Genomic DNA, 24,921 nt, shown 5'->3' on the forward strand with positions numbered 1-24,921 from the left:
CACACCCAGCTAATTTTTGTATTTTTAGTAGAGATGGAGTTTCACCATGTTGGCCAGGATGGTCTCGAAATCCTGACTTTGTGATCTACCCGCCTTGGCCTCCCACAGTGCTGGGATTACAGGCATGAGTCACCATGCCCGCCTACTTATTTCTAAGTATTTAATTTCCATCATGGTTTATTTTTTCCATGGTTATTTTAAGGCAATTTATTTATTTATTTAGAGATCAAATCTTGCTCTGTCGCCCAGGCTGGAATGCAGTGGTGCGATTTGGGCTCACTGCAACCTCCGCCTCCCGGGCTCACTGCAACCTCTGCCTCCCAGGCTCAAGCGATCCTTCCACCTTAGCCTCCTGAGTAGCTGGGACTACAGGCGTGCACCACCACCCTCGGCTAATTTTTCATTTTTGTAGAGATGAGGTCTCACTAAGTTGCCCAGTCTGGTCCTGAACTCCTGGCCTCAACTGATCCTCCAGCCATGGCCTCCCAAAGTGCTGGGATTACAGGCATAAGCCACTGTGCCCAGCCTGGATGACAATTAAACAATTTTTTTTCTAAAAAAAAAAAAAAACCAGCTGTATGTTTGCTTATATTTTACATTGTGGTCAGAGAATATGTATTGAACAGTTCTTTCAAAATTGAATTGCATCAGTTGAGACATGCTTAGCTTAGAATGTGACCAATTTTTATAAATGCTCTAAGCATGCTTAAGGAGAATTAGCAGTCATTAAGTTTTGAGAGCATGGTTCAAGATATGTTCATTAGGTCAAGTTTGTTAATTGTATTGTGTGTATGTGTGTGTGTGTGTTTTTTTTTTTTTGAGACGGAGTCTCACTCTGTCACCCAGGTTGGAGTGCAGTGGCATGATTTCGGCTCACTGCAACCTCTGCCTCCCTGAATTCAGTGATTCTCCTGCCTCAGCCTCCCAAGTGGCTGGGATTACAGGCACATGTCACCACACCCGGCTAATTTTTGTATTTTTAGTAGAAACGGGGTTTTACCATATTGGCCAGGCTGGTCTCAAACTCCTGACCTTGTGATCTGCCTGCCTTGGCCTTCCAAAGTGCTGGGATTACAGGCGTGAGACACCTCGCCCGGCCACTTGTATTTTTTTTTTTTTTTTTTTTTTTTTTTTAAAAAAGGCTGGACACGGTGGCTCACGCCTGTAATCCCAGAACTTTGGGAGGCCGAGGTGGGCAGATCACGAAGTCAAGAGATCGAGACTATCCTGGCCAACATGGTGAAATCCCATCTCTACTAAAAAATAGAAAAATTAGCCGCGCCTGTAGTCTCAGCTACTCGGGAGGCTGAGGCAGGATTATCGCTTGAACCTGGGAAGCGGAGGTTACAGTGAGCCGAGGTCGCACCACTGCACTCCAGCCTCGTGACAGAGCGAGACTCCGTCTAAAAAAAAAAAAAAGGGAGGCCATTGTAGCAATTCAGGGGAGAGATGAATCCAGGCGAGAGATGATGGGAGGTTTGGAGCAGGGAAGAGAGAGAGAAGTGGAGAGATTCCAGATATATTTGAGAGACAAAACTGGTAATTTGGGGTAAGGGAGGTGAAGGAGACAGAGGGATCACGGACGTCCTCCTTGGTTTCTGGTTTAGGCTACTTGACAGATGGCGGAGCTATGCAATTGAGAGAAGGAATCCTGGGAGAGATTATGAAATCTCTGTATTTTCCGCAAGAATGTTTGTTTGCTTCCCTTGCGAGTGTAAGACGGAGCCGGGAACATTGAGGCTTGGGGCTGGGACTCAGCAGCTCTTCTGCCCTTGCCAAGAACTCTGTCTATATCTGTATTACAACACATACCATAGTGTATTCACTTTACAAGGTATTGCACCCAGTGAACCATGAGCTAAGAGAGCAAGGGCAGAGTTTCTTCTCGGTGTCTCTAGGACTTTGTCCAGCAGCTGGCCCCGCCCCCTCCAGAGCTCTCCGCCTAGCCCCGCCCCCAGGAGATTTCCGGCTTCTAGGTACTGGCCTAGCCGTAAAGGGCTCCGCTCCGCCCCTGGAGCAACCGTTTCCTCCTCAGTCGGACCAGAGTGATTGATTCGTTTGTTGTCTAATCATCAGTCGAATGGCCACATAATTACCAATTAGGCAGTAGCAAAGGCGGGTACCGAAGCACGGAGTCTGGGTGACTAGGAAGAACCGAGACTGCGAAGGAGAACGCATCAAGCCCAGGCGGCGGTGGAAAGGTGACCGGGTATCTGGATTCCATAGGTTTTTCCTTTTCCCGTTGCTGGGTCAAGAGTCTCTTCGCAGCTTAGGGCTAGGATCTTCATTTGCCTTTTTTCTTTTTTGGAGGAAGGGGGTTGTGTCCACATATTTAAGTATTTGAGGTTCTTGAGCAACTTCCTTCTTACTTCGCCTCGAGGCGTATCCTTTTCTTAGCCTGAGGTGGGGTCCTCCCCAGTGAGAGAGAAAGTTGTTTGAGATCCTTTCTTACTCTGTGCGTGGTTAAAGGCCTCCGGACTCAGTTCCAGGGAAAGGGAGATGAGTGATGGGGGGGCCGAGACTCGCGGGCTCTGCCCACTTCCGAAGAGTTAGACGCTTCCATCTGGGTGGAGGGGTCCTGGGAACTAGATTCCTGTGTTAGGAACCAAGTAGGTATTGAGGGCGAAGAAACAAGTGGAAAGAGAGATTTCTTTTCTTTTTTTTTTTTTGAGACGATGTCTTGCTCTGTCGCCCAGGCTAGAGTGCAGTGGCGCGGTCTCGGCTCACTGCAACCTCTGCCTCCCGGGTTCAAGCGATTCGCCTGCCTCAGCCTCCCGAGTAGCTGGGATTACAGGTGCCCGCCACCGCGCCCGGCTAATTTTTAGATTTTTAGTAGAGACGGGGTTTCACGATGTTGGCCAGGCTGGTCTCGAACTCCTGACCTCGTTATCCACCCGCCTCGGCCTCCCAAAGTGCTGGGATTACAGGCGTGAGCCACTGCGCCCAGCCAGAAAAGAGACATTTCTTATGTGGAAGTCGTAGTAGTTCTCCAGGTAGGAGAGCCTACTGTGGGGTGGAAGACGTTAGGGCTGGGCTCTGGTGCTAAGTCCACTTCCTACCTCTAGACCGTCATCTTTTTTGCCTCATTTCTTTCTCCTCAGGCTGGAGGACACACCTAAACATGTGGAATCCCAATGCCGGTAGGTGTTTGGGGGTTCTCTTCCACCCCTAACCCTTTTTCTGATGGGCCCTATAACAGGAAGTTTCTGTAACAGCTCCCCTACCCCCGACCCGCCGTACCCGCAAAAGCAAAGTCCTTAGTGTACAGCTGACCAGTGCTTTTTAATTTAATTTTATTTATTTATTTTTTGAGATGGAGTCTCTGTCGCCCAGGCTCACTGCAACCTCCACCTCCTGGGTTCAAGCGATTCTCCTGTTTCAGCCTCCGGAGTAGCTGAGATTACAGGCGCATGATATCACGCCTGGCTACTTTTTGTATTTTTAGTAGAGACGGGGGTTTCACCATGTTGGCCAGGCTGGTCTCGAACTCGTGGCCTCATGAGATCTGTCCACCTCGGCCTCCCAAAGTGCTGGGATTACAGGCGTGAGCCACCGCGCCCGGCCTGACCAGTGCTTTTGTCTTCCTCAGAGTTCACTGTCTCCCTCCTCTCCCCAGCCCTTCCAGGGACATTCCCCCTTTTCTCCCCACCTCAAGTTTGTCTCCCCTACCCTCCATTCTCCTTTGTCATCTTTCCATTTCCCTTTAAGTATTGAGTGAGAAAGAATCTCTTTCTTTTTGTTGTTTGTTGTTGGAGACTCTGGGGAATTCTAATGTTTATTCTCTGCTTCTTCCACCAGGGCAGCCAGGGCCAAATCCATATCCCCCCAATATTGGGTGCCCTGGAGGTTCCAATCCTGCCCACCCACCATCTATTAACCCACCCTTTCCCCGAGGCCCCTGTCCTCCTCCCCCAGGAGCTCCCCATGGCAATCCAGCTTTCCCCCCAGGTGGGCCCCCTCATCCTGTGCCACAGCCAGGGTATCCAGGATGCCAACCATCGGGTCCCTACCCTCCTCCATACCCACCGCCTGCCCCTGGAATCCCTCCTGTGAATCCCTTGGCTCCTGGCATGGTCGGACCAGCAGTGATAGTGGACAAGAAGATGCAGAAGAAAATGAAGAAAGCTCATAAAAAGATGCACAAGCACCAAAAGCACCACAAGCACCACAAGCATGGCAAGGTCAGTACCCTCTGGAGCCTGGCTAGGGAAGGGGTCCCCCCTCAGAGGGACTAGGTAGGCAGGGGTTGGGTGAGGGGGATTCACATTCTGTGGACGTGGGGGATGACAATTGTGTCGCTCTGGTAGATGATGCTTCCTTTTTATAAAAGATTACTACTGGGAAGAATCTGATTATCTTGAAAAGAAACATCAGGCTTCTCCTATCTGGGGGGAGCTAGGGTGAACCTTAGAATGGATTTTAGAATCAAAAGCCAAATCTTTTCTGCCCTCCTCTCCCAGAACGTTTGCTCCCCTCCCACCAGGTGCATATTCTAGCAAGTTGGACACGCCCACTTACATTGTCAAAATATCAACGTCATTCCTTTGACAAAGCAAGGTCTTATAATAATTAACAGAATAATAATCTGGCCCTAGTTCCTGGAGTTCCTTCTCTCTTTCATCAGTGTTCTTAGGGCGTTGTGTTAATTACATGGGCCCTTTGCCCTATCATCTAGCAGAAAAAGTGAGGACAAGAGCAGTCAGTGACTCAGCCTCTAACAAAGCCTAGGACTAAGGAGGTTTTATACTCAGCTCCAAGGCTAAGTATCTTTGTTTTAGAGGAGTGTTAAAAATTAGTAAGGGTGGCCAGGTGCCGTGGCTCATGCCTGTAATCCTAGCACTTGGGAATTATTAGCTGGGTGTGGTGGCGCATGCCTGTAATCCCAGCTACTCAGGAGGCTGAGGCAGGAGAATTGCTTGAACCCGGGAGGCAGAGATGGCAGTGAGCCCAGATCTCACCACTGCACTCCAGCCTCGGTGACAGACAAGACTCCATCTCAAACAAACAAAGAAAAAATAGCAAGGATAAAAGCAACTCTGAGGACAACTCTGGAAGGATTAAACCAATCTGCATCTTGATGAGGCCTCCATTTACATTTAACTGCCCAGTATTTATTTGCCTTGTGGATTCTAATTCCTGATTCTGGGTCTTTGATAGAAGTCTGAAGAGAAGGCTTCAGGTGGTCCTTCAGGTGGGATTACAGGTGGTCCACACCTATAATCCCAGCACTTTGGGAGGCCGGGGTGGGCGGATCACGAGGTCAGGAGTTCAAGACCAGCCTAGCCAACATGGTGAAATCTGTCTACTAAAGATACAAAAAATTAGCTGGGCATGGTGGTGCGTGCCTGTAATCCCAGCTACTCCAGAGGCCAAGGCAGGAGAATCTCTTAAACCCAGGAAGTAGAGGTTGCAGTGAGCCGAGATCATGCCATTGCACTCCAGCCTGGGCGACTGGGTGAGACTCCGTCTAAAAAAAAAAAAAAAAAATCTGAAGAGAATTGAGATTTAGTGGGGAAGAGGGGGAGAAATTACCCTGGAGAGACTGAAAAATGTTTTTATTTAATAACTGTAGCATTGCTGGGAGTATATGCTTAAGGAACCTTGAATAGAACTCCCAGCCTTTTCTTACACCTTCCCCACTTTTTCCCATTGTGCTTGGGAAAAAGTAGAGATACATGCACAAACAACTGCTGTTTCTATTGTCTTTTCTTAGATTTGTAGACTCCAATTTCTTAAAATCATAGGACTTTGCACGCAGCTAATGAATAAGCATTGATAAGGTAACAGCTGTTTCCTAGCACTATACTATGCTTGTGCCTGTAATTTATTCCTTGCCTAGGCATCGATTCAGGTAAAGAAAGTTGGAAATTTGCTCCAAAGGCAATATGTTAAATTGTTAAAATTCTGTGTGATAATTTAGGATGGTTTAATCCATTCCTCTATGCTCACTGCTGAAGAAAACCCTTGCTTTTGTTTAGGTACAGTCTGTTCAAGACTCCTGACCTTCTTAGGGAAGCAAGGGATACTTGGGCGGAGGGGTGGGGCACCAAAGAATGGCCCACGGAGTGATGAAAGGTCATTTGGATCTGATGCTATCTTCTTTCCCCTTTCCCCTTTCCCCTTGCAGCATTCCTCCTCCTCTTCTTCCTCCTCTTCCAGCAGTGATTCTGACTGAATACAGGCCCTGGACCCTTCCCTCAAGTCTCACCAGTTCTGCTCTCCCATCAAGCTTCAGATGCCATGTTGTACTGGGGGAATGTAGCCCTTGTGCTCCCCACCCCCTACCTCCACCTGAGCCTCACCCTGCTGTTGAGCCCTGAGTGGCTAGGGGAAATGGGAAGAGGATTGCCATGGCCTGGCCATCTTGTTGCTGCTTGGATAGATCATATAGCTAATGAATTAGGCAGGGGAGCTATTTTTTGAAGATGATGAACTAAATGTTGAAGACAAGTTTGATATCTGTAAAATGTGATTTTTTACTTCCGCTTATAATACTTGTGATTGGGGAGGTTTGTGGAAATTCAAGTATGATGAAAAACCTCTATCTTTTTTGTAATGCTGGCATACTTGGGGAATTTAGTGGCAAATACATTCCCCAGCAGGCCTTTTGTTGGTTGCACTAACTGCAAGGTTGCTGGGAAGTAGAGTCCATTTGGTCGATGAGCTTTGACTGCCGTTTTGGAACCTTACCTCTCCTCCTTAGCCCAATATGCTGTCTCGGGTCCTATTCAAATAAAGTTATTTCTCCTGGTCTCTGCTCACCTGTGCTATCACCTTGGCTGGGCATGGCACATTCTACTACTTTTGCTAACCTTCCACAGACCCTTTAAAGTGTAGCAGTTTTATAGAAGGGAACCGGAGCATCAGTGAGAAAGACACTGTATGATTCCCATGTTTTTTAAGTGGGAGGACTCTTCAAAATTGGCTCAGGCAGAGTGGCATGAATCTTTATTGTCTTCTCTTGGGTGAATGGATATAGGCCTTTAGCTTATATGTTTTCATATCTGCTACAGAGGTTCTTAACCCTGGCTGCCCATCAGCTGTGAGAGAGTAATTTGGGGCTTTGCCCCAAATCTATTGAATAATACTTTTTTTTTTTAAATTTTTTCCTAAAACTTTTTATTTTTATTTATGTATTTACTTATTTTGAGATGGAGTTTCACTCTTATTGCCCAGGTTAGAGTGCAATGGCGCAATCATAACCTTTACCTGCCAGGTTCAAGCGATTCTCCTGCGTCAGCCTCTCAAGTAGCTGGGACTATGGGCACCTGCCACCATGCCCGGCTGATTTTGTATTTGTAGTAGAGACAGGGTTTCACCATGTTGGTCAGTCAGGCTGGTCTCAAACTCCTGACCTCAGGTGATCCACCTGCCTCAGCCTCCCAAAGCGCTGGGATTACAGGCGTGAGCAACCGTGCCCGGCTAAGACTTTTTAGATGTGTCCCTACAAATCAGTATATTTAAGAAACTGTGGGCCAGGCGTGGTGGCTCAAGCCTGTAATCCCAGCACTTTGGGAGGCCAAGGCAGGCAGATCACATGAGGCCAGGAGTTCGAGACCAGCCTGGCCAACATGGAGAAACCGCATCTCTACTAAAAATACAGAATTAGCCAGGCGTGGTGGCGCATGCCTGTAATCCCAGCTACTCGGGAGGCTGAGGCAGGAGAATGGCTTGAACCTGGCAGGTGGAGGTTATGATTGCACCATTGCACTCCATCTCAATCTGGGAGGCAGACATTCAGTCAGAATTGGAGCTCAGACAATCCGGCTTCTGAGTCTGTGCTCTTAACCCAGTGGATTCCAGGCAGAAGCAGCAGTTTTACAAAGGCACCAAGTTGTAAAAAGTGTACGATGAAAGTTAGGAGCTCCTGAACCTGAGTTCCTGAAAGCGGGAAATGAGGCTGCAGTTGGGGACATGGGGCTAGAGGAAGGAGTGGACTTAAGAGATGTTTCTGAGGTGGAACCCATGGGTTTGGGCATTGAGTGTAGGGCTTGAGGAAGAACAGGGAAGGAGTGTTTTGAGTTGGCTATACTGCATCCATAGCTTTCCCTGGAAAGAGTTCTATGAAATAAATGCCTGAGGTCTTATATTTTACAGCTAGCTTCTAATTTTATTAGAAAATCCATGGCCGGGCCCAGTGGCTCACACCTGTAATCCCAGCACTTTAGGAAGCCGAGGTGGGTAGATCACCTGAGGTCAGGAGTTCGAGACCCGTCTGGCCAACATGGCGAAACCCTGTCTCTACTAAAACTGTATAAATTAGCCGGGCATGGTGGCAGGTGCCTATAATCCCAGCTACTTGGGAGGCTAAGGCAGGAGAATCGCTTGAACCTAGGAGGTTCAAGCCGAGGAGGTTCAAACCTAGGAGGTTGCAGTGAGCCGAGATCTTGCCACTGCACTCCAGCCTGGGCAACAGAGCAAGACTCGTCTCAAAAAAAAAGAAAAAGAAAATCCGAAGTCAAGGTCCACTTTTCCAGTGTCTTGGATTTGGGGTCCATTCTAATTTTTTTTTTTTTTTCTTGAGACGGAGTTTTGCTCTTGTTGTCCAGGCTGCAGTGCAATGGCGTGATCTCGGCTCACCGCAACCTCTGCCTCCTGGATTCAAGCGATTCTGCCTCAGCCTCCCGAGTAGCTGGGATTACAGGCATGTACCACCATGCCTGGCTAATTTTGTATTTTTAGTGGAGACAGGGTTTCTCCATGTTGGTAAGGTTGGTCTCAAATTCCCGACCTCAGGTGATCCTCCCGCCTCAGCCTCCCAAAGTGCTGGGATTACAGGCATGAGCCACCATGCCTGGCCTTCTAATTTTTTTCCCCCGAGTCACTCTGTGTTTTCCTTTATCAGCTCTTCCTTTTTGGAGAGGAGAGGGAGATGGTGGGCATGAGACAGATGGTGAGGTGAAGAGAAATACATGGTGGCCAAGTGCAGTGGCTCATACTTGTAATCCCAGCACTTTGGGAGGCTGAGGCAGGAGGATTTCTTGAGTCCAGGAGTTCAAGACCAGCCTGGGCAACACAGTGAGATCCTGTCTCTTCAAAAAAAATGAGCTGGGCATGGTGGCTTGAGCCTGTAATGCCGGCTACTTGGGAGGATGAAGCAGGAGAATTGCTTGAACTTGGGAGGCTGAGGTTACAGTAAGCCGAGATTGTGCCATTGCTCTACAGCCTTAAGTGATCCACTTGCCTCAGCATCCCAAAGTGTTGGGATTACAGGCCTGAGCTATGGTGCCTGGCCCCAGCATTCCAACTTATTCAACCAATCTTTTATTACTATAATTTTAGATTTGTTTCCAGTTTTAATGCATACTTAACTACTGTTGTGAACATTTTGGTTCATACATCTTTATCAGAGGTTGAAAAATTGGGAGGCCATGTTATACCTGGGTCTGAGACTTTTTTTTGGAGGGATCCCTCTATGTTAAATATCAGACATTTTCAGTAAAGATTCAGATTTCAAACTGGCAAGTCTAGCAAGAGTGGGCCCACATTCCTGAAGGAAGAAATTTCTGACTGTGAGTAGTAATCATTACGTGTAGATGGGTCTTCCCATAGTCTTTTCAACTCCCTGTTACCTTTCCGTAAGCCAGATTAGATTACTGCTTGGCTCTTGAGAGCATTGCATTTGTGTCCCTGCTTTGTGCATCAGTATAAATCTACTAAGATGGTGGTTCACAAATGTTTTTGTTTTATGCCTTCAGCATCTCATACAAGAACCTCTGGGATTTTGTCATTCTCTCTCTTTTTTTTTTGAGGCAGGGTCTTACTCTGTCGTCCAGGCTGTAATGTAGTAGTGTGATCTCGGCTCACTGCAGCCTCGACCTGGCCAGAGTCAGGCGATTCTCCCACCTCAGCCTCCCGAGTAACTAGGACCACAGGCATATACCACCATCATGCCTGGCTAGTTTGTTTTTTTGGAGGCAGAGTCTCGCTCTATCCCCCAGGCTGGAGTGCAGTGGCGCAGTCTTGGCTTACTGCAACCTCCGTCTCCTGGGTTCAAGCGATTCTCCTGCCTCAGCCAAAGTGCTGGGATTACAGGCATGAGCCACTGCGCCTGGCCATTTTTTTGTATTTTTTGTAGAGACAAGGTCTCACTATGTTGCTCTGGCTGGTCTTGAACTCCTGGGCTCAAATGATCCTCTCACCTCAGTTTCCCAAAGTGCTGGGATTACAGGCTATTCTCTTTTTACTAGGAACTAGCAAGATTTCCATTCACATTTCACGAGAATGGGAAAGATAGGAAATCCATGGGATCTAAAAATACAAGTTGACATTTTAGTTTAGGAAGTGTGAGTTAATGGGATGAATCTTTTATCTAGTTTGCTGCCTTTTTGGAATCAACTCCCTATATCAGATTGCTCTGTGGCCCTAGGCAGATTCACTCTCTTGACTTAGTTTGGTTCCCCTTCTGGGAAGAATTTATTGACTCATAAAATTATCAGGTATTGCTATTAGAGGCAACTCATCTTTCTCTTTCAAAGCTGGCTGCAACTGTTGGCCAGTTCCAATATAGACATTTGATATTTGTTTTGCCCCCCACATTAGAGATGATTTCATGGATAGATACTTTCACCCCAGCTCTCAGAGGTATAAATGTCCCCACTGTGAAATCTTAAGGTTAACGTGACCTTCAGCCAGGGCTTCACAGTAAGTGCATTCCTTAGTTTGCTTTTTCCTGGGTGTCCTAACATTTTCCTACTTCATTTCTTCCCTTTCATTACTTGGTCTGCCCCTTACCAGATGACAGATTTCTTTTTCCTTTTTTTTCAGAGACAGGGTCTCACTCTGTTGCCTAGGCCGGAGTGCAGTGGGCTGCTCAAGCTATGCTCTCGCCTCAGCCTCTCGAGTTGCTAGAGGTGGCGCTGGCTAATGTTTAAAAATTTTTTTGTAGACATGAGATTCTTGCTGGTCTCTACAACTCTTGGCCTCAAGCAGTCCTCCTGCCCTGGCCTCCCAAAGCACTGGGATTACAGGAATGAGCCACCTTGCCTGGCCATCTTTTTCTTTCTTTTTTTCAAGACAAAGTCTCACTCTGTCACCCAGGGTGGAGTGCAGGGGCGCGATCTCAGCTCACTGAAACCTCTGCCTCCCGGGTTCAAGTGATTCTCCTGCCTCAGCCTCCCGAGTAGCTGGGACTACAGGCACATGCCACTACACCCAGCTAATTTTTGTATTTTTAGTAGAGATGGGGTTTCTCCATGTTGGCCAGGCTTGTCTTGAACTCCTGACCTGAATCCGCCTGCCTCGGTCTCCCAAAGTGTTGGGATTACAGGAGTGAACCACTGTGCCTGGCTCTTTCTTTCTATTTCACATTGTTCCTAATACAATTTGGGGGGGTGGGAGGAAAGGCATTTTTGTCCTCAAGCCTAATTTTCCACTTGAGGAAGCTACCTCTCTTTAGATGACTCCATCAATTTGGGGCTGCCCAATAAAATGTGACTGAGAGGCAAGGGGTTAGCGTGCAGTGGCATGTTCAAGGCTCACTGCAGCCTTGATCTCCCTGGTTCAAGTGCTCCTCCCACCTCAGCCTCCCAAGTAGTTAGTACTATAGGTGTGCACCACCACACATGGCTAATTTTTAATTTTTTGTAGGGACAGGGTCTCACTGTGTTGCCTAGGCTGCTCTCGAACTCCTAGCTTCAAGTGATCCTCCTACCTTGCTCTGCCTCCAACAGTGCGGGATTACAGGCATGCACCACCATGCCCAGCCATTCCTCTGTTTTTTTTTTTTTTTTGATTGTTTGTTTCTTTGAGACAAGGTCTTGCTTTGTTGCCCAGGCTGGAGTGTAGTAGCACACTCACAGCTCACTGCAGCCTTGACCTCTCAGGTTCAAGTGATCCTCCCACCTCAGCATCCCTAGTAGCTGAGACAACAGGTGTGCACCACCATACCTGGCTAACTTTTGTATTTTTTTTTTTTTTTTAAGACGGGGTCTGGCTCTGTTGCCAGGCTGGAGTGCAGTGGCGTGATCTTGGTTCACTGCAACCTCTGCCTCCCAGATTCAATCAATTCTCCTGCCTCAGCCTCCCAAGTAGCTGGGACTACAGGCACACACCACCACACCCAGCTAAGTTTTATATTTTTAGTAGAGATGGGGTTTCACAATGTTGGCCAGGATGATCTCAATCTCTTGACCTTGTGATCCGCCTGCCTTGGCCTCCAAAGTGCTGGGATTACAGGGGTGAGCCACCGCGCCTGGCCACCCTTAAACATTTCATCACGTACATCCTAAAAACCATTTCTTTACATAAGCATGGTTCCATTATTACACTTAAGAAAATTACAAATACTTCCTAATATTATTATTCAGATAATGTTTGAATTTTCTTTTCTTTTTTTTTTTTTTGAGACGGAGTCTTACTCTGTCACCAGGCTGGAGTGCAGTGGTGTGATCTTGGCTCACTGCAACCTCCGCCTCCCAGGTTCAAGCGATTCTCCCACTTCAGCCTCCCGAGTAGCTGGGACTACTGGCGTGCACTACCATGCCTGGCTAATTTTTGTATTTTTATAGAGATGGGATTTCATGATATTGGCCAGGATGGTCTCTATCTCCTGACCTCGTGATCCATCTGCCTCGGCCTCCCAAAGTGCTGGGATTATAGGCGTGAGCCACCGCGCCCAGCTAATGTTTGAATTTTCTCACTTGTCCCTTAAATGTCTTATGCAGCAACTTTTTTTTTTTAAACTAGGATCCAGGCCGGACGCAGTGGCTCACACCTGTAATCCCAGTGCTTTGGGAGGCTGAGGCAGGCAGATCACCAGATCAGGAGTTTGAGACCAGCTTGGCCAACATGGTGAAACCCCGTCTCTACTAAAAATACACAAAATTAGCTGGGCGTGGTGGCAGGTGACTATAATCCCAGCTACTCAGGAGGCTGAGGCAGGAGAATCACTTGAATTTGGGGGGCGGAGGTGGCAGTGAGCTGATACTGTGCCACTGTACTCCAGCCTGGGCAACAGAGCGAGACTCCATCTCAAAAAAAAAAAAAAAACAAGCCCAGGATCCAAGCAAGAGCCACACATTATATTTGGTTGTTATTGCCTTAATCATTTTTAAATTCCTGCTTTTGTTTTATTTATTTACTAATTAAGAGATGGGTCTTGCTCTGTCACCCAGGCTGGAGTGCAGTGGTGCCATCATAACTCACTGCAGCCTTGAATTCCTCGGCTCAAGTGATCCTCTCGCCTTAGCCTCTTGAGTAGCTGGGACTACAGATGCATACTACCATGTTCAACTAATTCTTTTTTTTTTTTTTGAGACGGTGTTTTGTTCTTGTTGCCCAAGCTGGAGTGCAATGGTGTAATCTTGGCTTACGGTAAACTCCGCCTTCTGGGCTCAAGTGACTTTTCTGCCTCAGCCTCCCGAGTAGCTGGGATTACAGGCATGCGCCACCACGCCTGGCTAATTTTGCATTTTTAATAGAGATGGGGTTTCTCCATGTTGGTCAGGCTGGTCTTGAGCTCCTGACCTCAAGTAATCCGTCTGCCTCGGCCTCCCAAATTGCTGGGATTACAGGTGTGAGCCACCGCACCTGGCCAATTTTTTTTCTTTTTTTGTATTCCATTGCTTTTTTGACAAGACCAGCTAGCTGTCTTGTGGAATGTTCTGGGTTTGCAAAATATCTCCTTGTGTTGTATTAAATTTCCTATAAATTGAAAATCAGATCTAATGACTTGATTAAGATTAAGCACTTTTGGCAAGAATATTTAATAGATATCATCTATTAAATAAATTAAATATTAAATATTAAATAAAAAAAAATTCAACTTCTTGTTGAATTTTTCCAAGGACCACACAGTGCAAAGTTGTCCTACTATGAGTGATGCAATTTGATCATTTATGTACTTGGGTAAGGTGGTAACTGCTAGATCTCTCCATTTGAAGTTGCTTTTAAAAAATTTGTTATTTTTGCTACTCGGGAGGCTGAGGCAGGAGAATCGCTTGAACCCAGGAGGCAGAGGTTGTGGTGGGCCGAGATTATGCCATTGGACTCCAGCCTGGGCAATAGGAGCGAAACTCCGTCTCAAAAAAAATTTGTTATTTTTGAGACAGGCTGCAGTGCAGTGGCCATCATCATGGCTCACTGTAGCCCGGACCACCGGGGCTTAAGTGATCCATCCACCTCAGCCTTCTAAATAGCTAGGACCACAGGCATGTGCCACCAAGCTAGCTAATATTAGTATTTTTAGTAGAGATGGTATCTTAAACTCCTGAGCTCAAGCGATCCGCCTGCCTCAGCCTCCCAAAGTGTTGGGATTATAGACGTGAGCCACTACCCCTGGCCCATTTGAAGTTACTTAAAAAAAAAAAAAATATATATATATATATATATATATGTATATATTTGCAAATCTGTGTGGTGATATTTGATATTTGGTGTCATGATAATATCCTGTTCCCTAACAACCTTTCTCAAAATTTTAATGATTGATACACTTGCCTGAATCAATTATTTCATTCTGGGTTGCAGAATGGTGACTTTTCAACTCTCATTCCTTTTATTTGTTTCATTCCTTCTACAGTGATTACATGGAACTCTTTAAAAAAGAGCTTTCCCTTATCAATTACAGATGAACTACATACAGTTCTTCCTAAAAGGAAAGTTAAATGCTTAATTATTTCCTTTTAAGAGTAAGGAGTTGATACAATGGTCACCTCTAACGTGGCAAGTTAGTTTTTTTCCTTTTCTTTTTTGAGTATCCCTGTAGATTACTATCTTCATCCTTTCTCATTCTCTTTCTACCCATCCCTTTTTCCTCCTCTCCACTTCTTGATCCATGGCGACTGCTCCGTCTCCGCACTAACACCTGAACTTTCCAGCCAGTCCACTAGGGGCCACTGGTTTCCTTTCCGCCCCCACGCTACCTCTCTATCGCAATTCCTCGCTTGCTAGCAGCCGTTGTCTCGCTGGTGCCTACGCTGTCAAAAGGAGCCGCTCTAGGCTTTTGGGAGGCCGTCTGCATTGCGTGGGGAAGGCTTGGACGACGCAATCGCCTCGCCGGCCCCCGGGGCGGTTAGCGCTTCCGGGGTCGAAGGGTGCGCGGGGTTGAAAGCAGGCCGCTCCGCCCCGTCCCCCTCCCAGACCAGCAGAGGCAGCAGCCGGAGCAGCCGCAGCCTGCGCCCTCTCCCGCCCGCCCGCCCTCCGCCCGCCCGCCCGCCCTCCGCCGCCCTCCACCCGCCCCGGGGTCTCTTTCCCCCTTCCTCCTCCTCCTCCTCCACCCCCCCCTTCCTCCTCCGCCCGCCCGCGGGGCCCCCCTCGCCTTCCCGCCCGCCCCTATTGTTCCGCCCCCGGCCTCCCGCCCTTCCCCTTCCCGCCCGCTCCCCTTTTCCCCTCAGTCGCCTCGCGCCTGCAGGTAAGCCTAAAAATTTCCCCTGCGCCCCCGGCTATGGCTACAATTTCCACTTCTGTCTTCTTTTTTAGCCGGCTCGGGTCCTAGTCACGAGCCGCGGTCTCGCGTAGTCCCGCGTGAGCGCCTTCCACCTCACTGTGCCTGGCCGGTCATTCACGCGAGGCCCTGGCTCTGGCGCGGCCTAGTAGGCCTCGCGCAAGGCCTATTCCCCCCTCCCCCCGCCTTTTCCCGGTGGCGGCTGCGCAGGAGTCAGGGAGGGCGCGCGCGCGGTAGGGGGGGCGGCGGTGGATTTGTTGGTTGTGGGGGGTTGGGGGAGGCGATGGCCGGCTTGCTGGCCGGGCGAGTGAGCGCGGCTCCCCGCGGGGGTCAGGCGCTGGCGCAGCCACACGAGGAGGCGCTACTAGTCCGGCTCCTCCCCCTGTATCGCAGCGCCCCCCCCCGACCGAACCGTTTATTTTTTCCCCCTCTTCTTTCTAGTCGAAGGAAGGGGGGGCTTTTTTTCTTAAGTGGAAAATGCTTGGATGACCGAGGGGAGAGGGGGCTGCGGAGTTAAAGAAAGGGTAGACGGGCTCCCAGTTGCCGAGTTAATCAGGACGTTTCTCGGGGTAACGATTTTTTAAATTACAAAATGCCTGCCGATGTAAGCCCAGACCGAGCTATTTATGGAAGGGGTATTGGACAGCAGTATTAGCAGCTGGATTGCTGGAATGGGGTACATTTATCTTGACCTAGTCAGGAGGGAAATTCGACAGATTTCTTGGATTACTTGGTTTGGAGTTAGAAATGCATCTTTGTACTTTACCTCAAGAAATGGCTTCAAATAGGTTTCCTTTTTTTTTTTTTTTTTTTTGCCTTTTCGAAGTTGCGTTATTGTGATATTTGTAAAGGGCTTCCTATTACATCTGCAAGGGGGTAAGGAATTAAACTGCCAGATTTTTATCACATCTTATTAAAAAAAGAAAGTCATTCTTACAGACCTAACGCGTCTTCCCCCACCAAGCACTATTTTTCCATGAGTGAAAAGTGTTGAATTCTGGGATTTTGCCAGCAATTAATTGTATTCTGAAAATGGGGAAATGTGCTTTGGGGATGCACTTATATAATCACTTAACATTCTTGGAGTAGCCAGAGGACAGTTTGCCATATACAGAATGGTGTGACAGCCACTTAAGCACCTAAGATATTTAGGGTATGGGCTTTGTGTTAGAGGAAAGTTAACACAGTGGCTGGTTTTGTGAAGGAGGAAATCTAGCTGTGGGAGGAGAGAGGACATGTTGAGTTTTAAAAGGATGGATACTTAAAATGTCACTGGGGACATTCTACAACTTGGGAGAGGTCCTTTCTAAAGCTGTCACGATTAGGTGCTAAAGGAGGTATTGAAGGCAAAGGCATATCCAAAAAATTTTTCTTTCTACACATAACTAGTTATTCTAAAGCAGAAATGTTAGGAACAATGTTAGAAATTGTTTCATAGGTGGGAAAAGGGCCATCCTGTATAGGAAAGGTGCATTTGCTGCTGTTCTTAAAAACAAAAAATTTTAGCAATGCCAGTTTTATTTTGATTGTTTTCTTTGGAAGGAAATTTAAGATTTAATAGACTTGAAATAAAAACTGGATGGTAAACACAAAAGCAAGGAAAACATCTCAAATTTGAGTAACAAGTTGGGTTGGAAGGAGGAATAGGAGAAAAGGACTCAAGTGTACTTAATGTATTGAGTCATTTTCTAAAGGGGAATATGGAACCCCAGCCTGCGTGGAAGGCATCTCAGATAATGCCTTTTCAGTGAGGGTGTTGATCTAAATCTTTTAGAAATCATTTGGTGTTAGCCATCAACGGTTGAAATTTGTAATGTGGGATACGTCTCAATTTCCTTATCTAGAAATTGCTACTACAAAGAAAATTTACATGTGTTCTCTCTAGTTTTCAACTTAAACTGCTCCCCAGCAGGGAAACAAAAGGTCATTTGCCCTCACTGTAGTTGGAGATTTGCTCTCATGATTTCCAGGTGTTTCTGAATTCTTTTGAAGCTTTTTCTGCTGAAGGACAAGTGGTGCACGTTCAGCAGTTCCCTTAGAACCATTGCCAATTGAAGGAACCTTGTTCATCCTGAGAGTCAGCGGAAACCCTGTCATTAATGAGAGGAACTGGAAAGTTGCCTTCTGTGTTCTGTAACAGAACCTGAACTGTGTATTTTGTCATGCAGTTGTGCTTGGTGTGTATATAAGTCTGACATACTGTCATTTAAGGAAAAGTGTAAAGTAGAAAATATTGATAAGGTGAAAATAACTTGGAAAATAATAACCTTGTTGTTTTCCTCCTCTGATTTTGGTCATGTTTGCATTTTAGTTTTTGGCTTTCACCCCCCACCAGTGACCAAAGACTTGACCACTCAAAGTCCAGCTCCCCAGAACACTGCTCGACATGGACACCGGTGTGATTGAAGGTGGATTAAATGTCACTCTCACCATCCGGCTACTTATGCATGGAAAGGTATGCTCCAGCTTGGGAAATTGGGTCATAGTAACTGCCAGGGGAGGGGCCAGGAAGAGCAGACATGCATCTTGGAGCTCATCAGATTAGCACTGTGGGGTATCTGGCTTTAGCACGTTTCCCTAATGGAGTAGAAGTGAGTGTAGTGGGAAAATGGACAGACTTGACTAGGAAGCTCCACTGAGCAGGAAAGGCTTAATTAGAGGCTGGAGCCAAAAACTCTGCATACCTGGATGATAAGGTTTTTCTCATGGAGATTGCTTATAGCAAGTCCACTCCCCCCAATAAATCTTCAAATCTTTCCAATCTTTTGGGGTAATAATTAGCATAGATAGCAGTCTGTTGGCTGGACAGTTAAAATTCCTTTTCATAATGAGTACTTCATTAGAACATGTAGAAAAAGGAAAAATAAAATATATTTTTAAAAAGGAATACTTCTGAGTTTCCTCTTACTGACGTTAGCTTTCTCCATTGCAGGAAGTTGGCAGTATCATCGGAAAGGTAAGACAATTTCACTTCAACTTCAATTACCATTTAGTCATTCTGGATTGAAGTAGCAGTTGGAGCTCATGCTTGACTTTTCCTTTACAGAAAGGAGAATCAGTTAAGAAGATGCGCGAGGAGGTAAGTTATGAAAGACTTTGAGATTGTTAACTTTGGGAAGTAAAAAACCTTTAAAACAAGTGAAAATTCTTTTTCAGAAATTAGGGAGGAAGGTCTCAATAAGGGAAATACGTATTTTTTTTTCGGCTTGGTTATTTGTAATGACAATCTGGGGAGTGTATTTTTTCTTCCCCCTTTTTGGGAAGTGTGGTTTTGACAAGTCATAGAATTCATTCAAGACTTAAGGCAGTTGCTGTAGGCTGTATTTGAGGATAGACATGGAGCAGGAGTGTTTGGAATGATGCTGACTTTGCTTTGCATCAGGATCATGTACATTGGCAGCTCCTTGTCTCTCTTACAAGGGACTGTAGATCCTGTACATACGCAGATCTTCTTTGTCTGTTTAACTTCTTTTGGATCTTATTTCCTATCTAGAGTGGTGCACGTATCAACATCTCAGAAGGGAATTGTCCTGAGAGAATTATCACTTTGGCTGGACCCACTAATGCCATCTTCAAAGCCTTTGCTATGATCATTGACAAACTGGAAGAGGTTTGTTGTCTCCCACTCCCTCGTTCTTCATTTTTAAGTGCTTCCAGAGAGCTTGTTGATTTTCTAAGAGCTTTTTAAATTCAAGGACAAACTGGACCGTGAGACTCGCTGTAAATGGGTCCTTAGCTTCCTGTAGCCTCCCACAAAATTCAACCATTTGTAGTTTAAAAAAGAGTCACTTGAGGCTGGGTGCGGTGGCTCGTGACTGTAACCCCAGCACTTTTGGGAGGCTGAGGCGGGCAGATAAACGAGGTCAGGAGTTCGAGACCAACATAGTGAAACCTCGTCTCTACTAAAAATACAAAAATTAGCTGGGCATGGTGGTGTGCGCCTGTAATCCCAGCTACTCAGGAGGCTGAGATAGGAGAAACACTTGAACCCAGGAGGTGGAGGTTGTGGTGAGACGAGATCACACCACTGCACTCCAGCCTGGGCAACAGAGTGAGACTCCGTCTCCAAAAAAAAAAAAAAAAAAAAGTCACTTGAATCATCAAAACAGTTTGAGTTTTGCCAAGGACTTAATATAAATAATTTGCGTGAAAAGCATCTGTTGAAAGTATGCCATTGCTTTGATAAAAGGCTTGAGTATATACCAAACTAAAACGGTTTACCTGATGTTATAAACACATAATCTTCCAATCCTGATGCTTTTAGATTAAAAAGTCAATCTGCTAACATTGTGTCAAAATTATACTTGTTGGGGAGAGACCTAGATTATCAGAAGGAAAATACACCAGAGGTTTTATCAAGAGGAAGTTTTTCCCCCACCAACCTTCAGAGGCTGAACTATTGTCCTGGGTTTTGTATTCAGTCCCTCCCTCTCCCCCTTCTGCAGTAATGCATCTAATTGTGCAATTGATACCACAGGCAGAGGAGTGCTGCTTTATTGGTGGTTGGTACTTAATGGTGCATGAAATCTTATCCTTGCCAAGATTAGAAATGTTATCTTTTGACTCCCAGGATTCTGGAAGTCCAGAACTCATGGCTTAAAAAACACGCTTTATTCTTTTATTTAACAAGAATTAACTTGAACTAGTTCTTTTTTATACATCATAGTATTTAATTTTTTTTTGTTTTGAGGCAGGGTTGTGTGCTCTGTCAGCCAGGCTAGAGTGCAGTGGTATACCCGTAGCTCTCTGCATCCTCCCAGGCTCAAGTGATCCTTCTGCCTTAGCTTCCTGAGTAGCTGGGGCTACAGGTGCATGCCACCCTGCCTGGATAATTTTTTAAAAACCTTTTCTTGTTCCGAGGCTGGTCTCAAACTCCTGGCCTCAAGTGGTCCTCCCGTCTCACCTCCCAAAGTGTTGGGATTACAGGCGTGAGCCACCATAGCCAACCTGAACTTCTTTTTTTTTGTTTTTATTTTTTGAGACAGGGTCTTGCTCTGTTACCTAGGCTGAAGTACAGTTGTGTTACCATGGCTCACTGCAGCCTCATCTTCCCACCTAAGCCTACCCAGCAGGTGGGATGACAGGCGTGAACCACCACCATGTCTGGCTAGTTTTCATGGGTTTTGTAGAGACTGAGTCTTCTGTGTTGCCCAGGCTCGTCTTGAACTCCTGGGCTCAAGCAATCCTCCTGTCTCCGCCTCCCAAATTGCTGGGATTACAGGCACAAGCCACCATGCCTGGCCTTTATTTTATTAAAAAAAAATTTTTTTTTTGAAAGAAGCTAGAGTACAAACTGTTTATTCCTTAACCAAGGATTAAATGTGTCCTTGTCTTTAGGGGTCTTAACTGCTTAAGCAGTTTCCAGGTCTCTAGTTATTAGCCTAGAGATTAGGCTAATAAGTGATATTTAAACCACTTAATCTTCAGAAGGCTAAATTTAACTACATTAAAAGCATGACTTTGGATGCAGCATGTGTTTATGGGAAAGACTATAGGCTTTGAACCAATACAGTCTAATCTATAGGTTTGTTTTTTTTGTTTGTTTTGAGATGGAGTTTCCTCCTTGTTGCCCAGGCTGGAGTGCAGTGGTGGGTTCCCAGCTCACCGCAACCTCTGACTCCCGGGTTCAAGCGATTCTCCTGCCTCGGCCTCCCGAGTAGCTGGGATTATAGGCGCCCACCACCATGCCCGGCTAATTTTTGTATTTTTAGTAGAGACGGGGCTTCACCATATTGGCCAGGCTGGTCTCGGACTCCTGACCTCAGGTGATCACCTGCCTTGGCCTCCCAAAGTGCTGGGAATACAGGCCTGAGCCACCGTGCCCCGCCTGTTTTTAGTTTTCTAACAGGGTAGAATTGATGTAAATAGGGTTGCATTGTTTTATATCTTTTGTTTTTGTTTTTGTTTTGTTTTGAGATGGAGTCTCATTCTGTTCCCCAGGCTGGAGTGCAGTGGTACAATCTCAGCTCACAGCAACCTTTTCCTCCCGGATTCAAGCGATTCTCCTGCCTCAGTCTCCCAAGTAGCGTGGACTACAGGCGCATGCCACCACACCCAGCTAGTTTTTGTAGAGATGGGGTTTCACCGTGTTGGCCAGGCTGGTCTTGAACTGCTGACCTCAGGTGATCCACCTGCCTCGGCCTCCCAAAGTACTGGGATTACAGGCGTGAGCCACTGTGCCCGGTCTGTTTTATATTTTTTCTTAATATTTGATTTGATTTAATTTTTTTTTTTGAGATAGTCTCACTCTGTTGCCTAGGCTGGAGTGCAGTGGCACGATCTTGGCTCACTGCAACTTTGCCTCCTGGGTTTAAGCAATTCTCCTGCATCAGCATCCTGAGTAGCTGGGATTACAGGTGCCAGCCACCATGCTCGGCTAGTTTTTGTATTTTTAGTAGAGACAGGGTCTTAACTGTGTTGACCAGGCTGGTCTTGAACTCCCTGACCTGAAATGATCCACCTGCTTCAGCTTCCCAAAGTGCTGGGATTACAAGCTTGAGCTACCGTGCCTGGCAGTATTTGATTTAATTTTGACATCACCTTTTTTCCCCATTGCCTGGCCAAGTGTAACTGCAAAACAGATTATCGCTTTTATCCCTACCAAGTACATTCTTTCAGGATGAAGGAAAATATGTTTATGGCTAATTTTGAGGAATTTTTCATGAGCTTTTATCTTTACATGAAAAATAGTTTGAGAGGGGCATGGTATTTGAACCTTTTGTCTATGGTGGGTCATGACCTCACATATCCTAATAAGATCAAGGGTAAGTGGTTCTTTAATGGCAGTTACTGGTTTCCAGGGATCTGCTTATCCTGGTGTTCTTTCTTTCTGTAGGACATAAGCAGCTCTATGACCAATAGCACAGCTGCCAGTAGACCCCCGGTCACCCTGAGGCTGGTGGTCCCTGCTAGTCAGTGTGGCTCTCTCATTGGAAAAGGTGGATGCAAGATCAAGGAAATACGAGAGGTTAGTGACTTTTGTCCTCCTTTTAGAAATGTTAACTGTTTGTTCCAAGATGGCTCTTTGTATGGCTAGGAAAAGTTAGCAATGAGATGAAGATTTTTATTAAAGTAGTTCTAGAGGATTACAATGTGATTGTACTGAAAATAAAACTATCATGCAATAGTATTATTTTGCATAATTCATAAATTTTAATAAATCAGAACATGAGAATGTTAATCAGAATTTTCAACTATTACATATAACAAGTTTCTATTTTTTTGGGCAACTTTTCCATGAGGCTACATAGTTCTTTTTCATATCTCAAGGGATGAGTTTGCTATAGTAGCAACGGTTTTTCTATTTTTTAATTTTTAACTTTTTTTTTTTTTTTTGACACAGTCTCACTCTGTCTCTCCAGGCTGGAGTGCAGTGGCGCAGTCATGGCTCACTGCAGCAAAACATCGACCTTCCCAGCCTCAGGCGATCCTCTCCTCTCAGCCTCCTGAGGAGCCGGAACTGCAGGCTCCCACCACCACACCCAAATTTTTGTATTTTTTTGTAAAAATGGTGTTTTGCCATGTGGCCCAGGCTGGTTTCGAACTCCTGAGCTCAAGCAATCCAGCCACCTCAGTCTCCCAGTGTTGATATTACAGGCATGAGCCAGCACACTTGCTTGCCTGCAACGTCATTTTTCTTGACCAGACTTATTAACAACAAGGAGAAAAATAGAAAATGTATTGGGAAATAGATGTAATTCTACTTTTTTTTTTTTTTTTTTTTTTTTGAGACAGGGTCTCACTCTCAGGCTGAAGTGCAGGGCATAATCATGATCATGGCTTACTGCAGCCTCGACTGCTGGGCTCATGTAGCCCTCCCGCCTCAAGCCTCCTGAGTACCTGGTACCATAGGCACGCTCCACAATGCCCGGCTAATTTTTCTTTTTGTTTTTGTTGTTGTTGTTGTAGAGATGAGTCTCACTGTTTTGCTCAGGCATTCGACTACATTGGTCTCCCAAAGTGCTCGGATTACAGGTGTGAGCCACTGTGCCTGGCCCCTACTTCCTGTTTAGCTATGGAAGTTACATTGAATTATGGAAGATTTTAATTGTATTTAGATGTTACTGAATTTGGTGTTGGAATGAAACTTGAGTGGCTGCTTGAGTTTTTGGGGGCGTATCGTACATGGCACGACAAGAGATCTTAATTTTGTTAATTGCTATATTCGAAGCGCTTCTCATGGTACCTGGCACATAGAATGGCCTTGATGTAAATATTTTTTCAGTAAGATAATGAAAGGTGGGTGATACTTGGGCTTTTGCTTCGCCCAGAGAGCTATCATTAGTTGAAAGGCAACTATTTAGAAGGACCTTTTGCTTGAGAGTAGGTTAAATTTAGGCTGTTATTCACGCTTATTCTTGTCTTTCAGTGGCTAATTTATTTTTAACTCTAATTCACTAAACAGTCCTATCTGGAATAAGGGAAGAGTGGGACAAAGAACAAAAAGGGAAGATTGGAAATGGATAAATATCTACTAGAATTTTAGGCTCTGAAATTGCTGCTGGAGGAATTGGAAGAGCATGAGCTGTTTTTCTCTGATTTTGAATTTCTTTTTACTCCAAAGAGTACAGGGGCTCAGGTCCAGGTGGCAGGGGATATGCTACCCAACTCAACTGAGCGGGCCATCACTATTGCTGGCATTCCGCAATCCATCATTGAGTGTGTCAAACAGATCTGCGTGGTCATGTTGGAGGTAAGCCCTCAGGCTCATGCTGAGAATGTGGGGAGGGCCATTCTGGGGACAGAGGGACTGATCTATATTTAGTAAGACTAGAATTAAGTGAAGCCGTTAAGGCTTCCAGTGGGGGTGGGGGTAAAAGGTTCCCTGAGTTCATATTTTCCTTCCCCTAGCTTTGACTTTTCTTAGGTCTGTGAGCAAAAATAGAAACTGCTAAGCAGCAGTGATCTTTTGGTTCACAGCAGTTGTAGCAGAGTCGGGGAGAAGATGCACTGCATGGACTGAGGAGGCCAGAGATTTATTTGGGTTCCTAAGTAGCTGAGTGAAATTACTTTTTGAATTACTGTATTTTGGTTACATGGAAATTTGACATGTTCTTTAACAACTTGTCACTTTGTAGGAGGGTATTCAAAGTGTTACGTAGAGTAGAAAAATGCATGTATGATGATGTTTCCGAATGACTTACAAGGTCCTGATTATATACTATTACTCTATTAAAAGAATAGCAAAATTCAGGAAAATTAAGCCTTTTCAGATTTGTGATACGGAGTTGGTTTCATTGGTGAGAAATGAAACGAATTTTTTCGTGTGTGTGTGTGTGAGAGACGGGTTCACTCTGTCACCCCGACTGGAGTGCAGTGGTGTGGTATCGGCTCACTGCAACCTCTGCCTATCAGGCTTAAGCGATCCTCTCACCTATCTCCCCAGTAGCTTGGTCTACAGGCTTGCGCCACCACACCTGGCTAATTTTTTTTATTTTTTGTAGAGACGGGATTTTGCCATGTTGCCCAGGCTGGTCTTGAACCTGAGCTCAAGCCATCCACCCGCCTCGGCCTTCCAAAGTACTGGTATTACCAGC

General features: G+C 45.9%; 2 protein-coding genes across 56 annotated transcripts in view; both read left to right on the forward strand.

Moving 5' to 3' along the window:
- Positions 1–1,956: 1,956 nt before the first annotated feature.
- On the forward strand, positions 1,957–6,751 carry PRR13 (proline rich 13). 6 transcript variants are annotated; one of them, XM_024257307.2, is made up of 4 exons: positions 1,957–2,201; positions 3,102–3,140; positions 3,799–4,181; positions 6,128–6,751. In XM_024257307.2, the coding sequence occupies exons 2-4, from the start codon at positions 3,122–3,124 to the stop codon at positions 6,173–6,175; spliced, it is 450 nt and encodes a 149-aa protein (XP_024113075.1). In that variant the 5' UTR covers positions 1,957–2,201; positions 3,102–3,121; the 3' UTR covers positions 6,176–6,751. The 6 variants fall into 6 exon arrangements, with proteins under 6 accessions (XP_024113075.1, XP_024113076.1, XP_024113077.1 ...); XM_024257308.2 differs by having other exon boundaries at positions 1,973–2,209; XM_024257309.3 differs by having other exon boundaries at positions 1,981–2,201; positions 3,949–4,181.
- A 7,736-nt stretch (positions 6,752–14,487) lies between these two features.
- The window catches only part of PCBP2 (poly(rC) binding protein 2), a 28,340-nt gene continuing 17,906 nt past the window's right edge, over positions 14,488–24,921 (forward strand). For 22 of the 50 annotated variants that reach the window (XM_009247799.4, XM_054528035.2, XM_054528024.2 and 19 more), the window contains exons 1-7: positions 15,024–15,352; positions 17,697–17,840; positions 18,318–18,341; positions 18,432–18,464; positions 18,879–18,995; positions 22,221–22,352; positions 23,949–24,077. In XM_009247799.4, coding sequence (XP_009246074.1) covers positions 17,772–17,840; positions 18,318–18,341; positions 18,432–18,464; positions 18,879–18,995; positions 22,221–22,352; positions 23,949–24,077 — 504 coding nt within the window. In that variant the 5' untranslated portion in view covers positions 15,024–15,352; positions 17,697–17,771. Of the gene's footprint in view, positions 15,353–15,663; positions 15,955–17,696; positions 17,841–18,317; positions 18,342–18,431; positions 18,465–18,878; positions 18,996–22,220; positions 22,353–23,948; positions 24,078–24,921 lie in introns of those variants that run through there. The other 28 variants (XM_054528016.2, XM_054528031.2, XM_054528017.2 and 25 more) reach the window with 4 other exon arrangements.

This window comes from Pongo abelii, chromosome 10 (genome assembly GCF_028885655.2).
Source record: "Pongo abelii isolate AG06213 chromosome 10, NHGRI_mPonAbe1-v2.0_pri, whole genome shotgun sequence".
Lineage (NCBI taxonomy): Eukaryota > Metazoa > Chordata > Mammalia > Primates > Hominidae > Pongo > Pongo abelii.

Excerpts from the sequence above, each read along its gene's own strand:
- PRR13 (XM_024257307.2), top strand. Across the intron at positions 4,182-6,127 it reads AGCACCACAAGCATGGCAAG|CATTCCTCCTCCTCTTCTTC; the intron begins GTCAGTACCCTC and ends TTCCCCTTGCAG.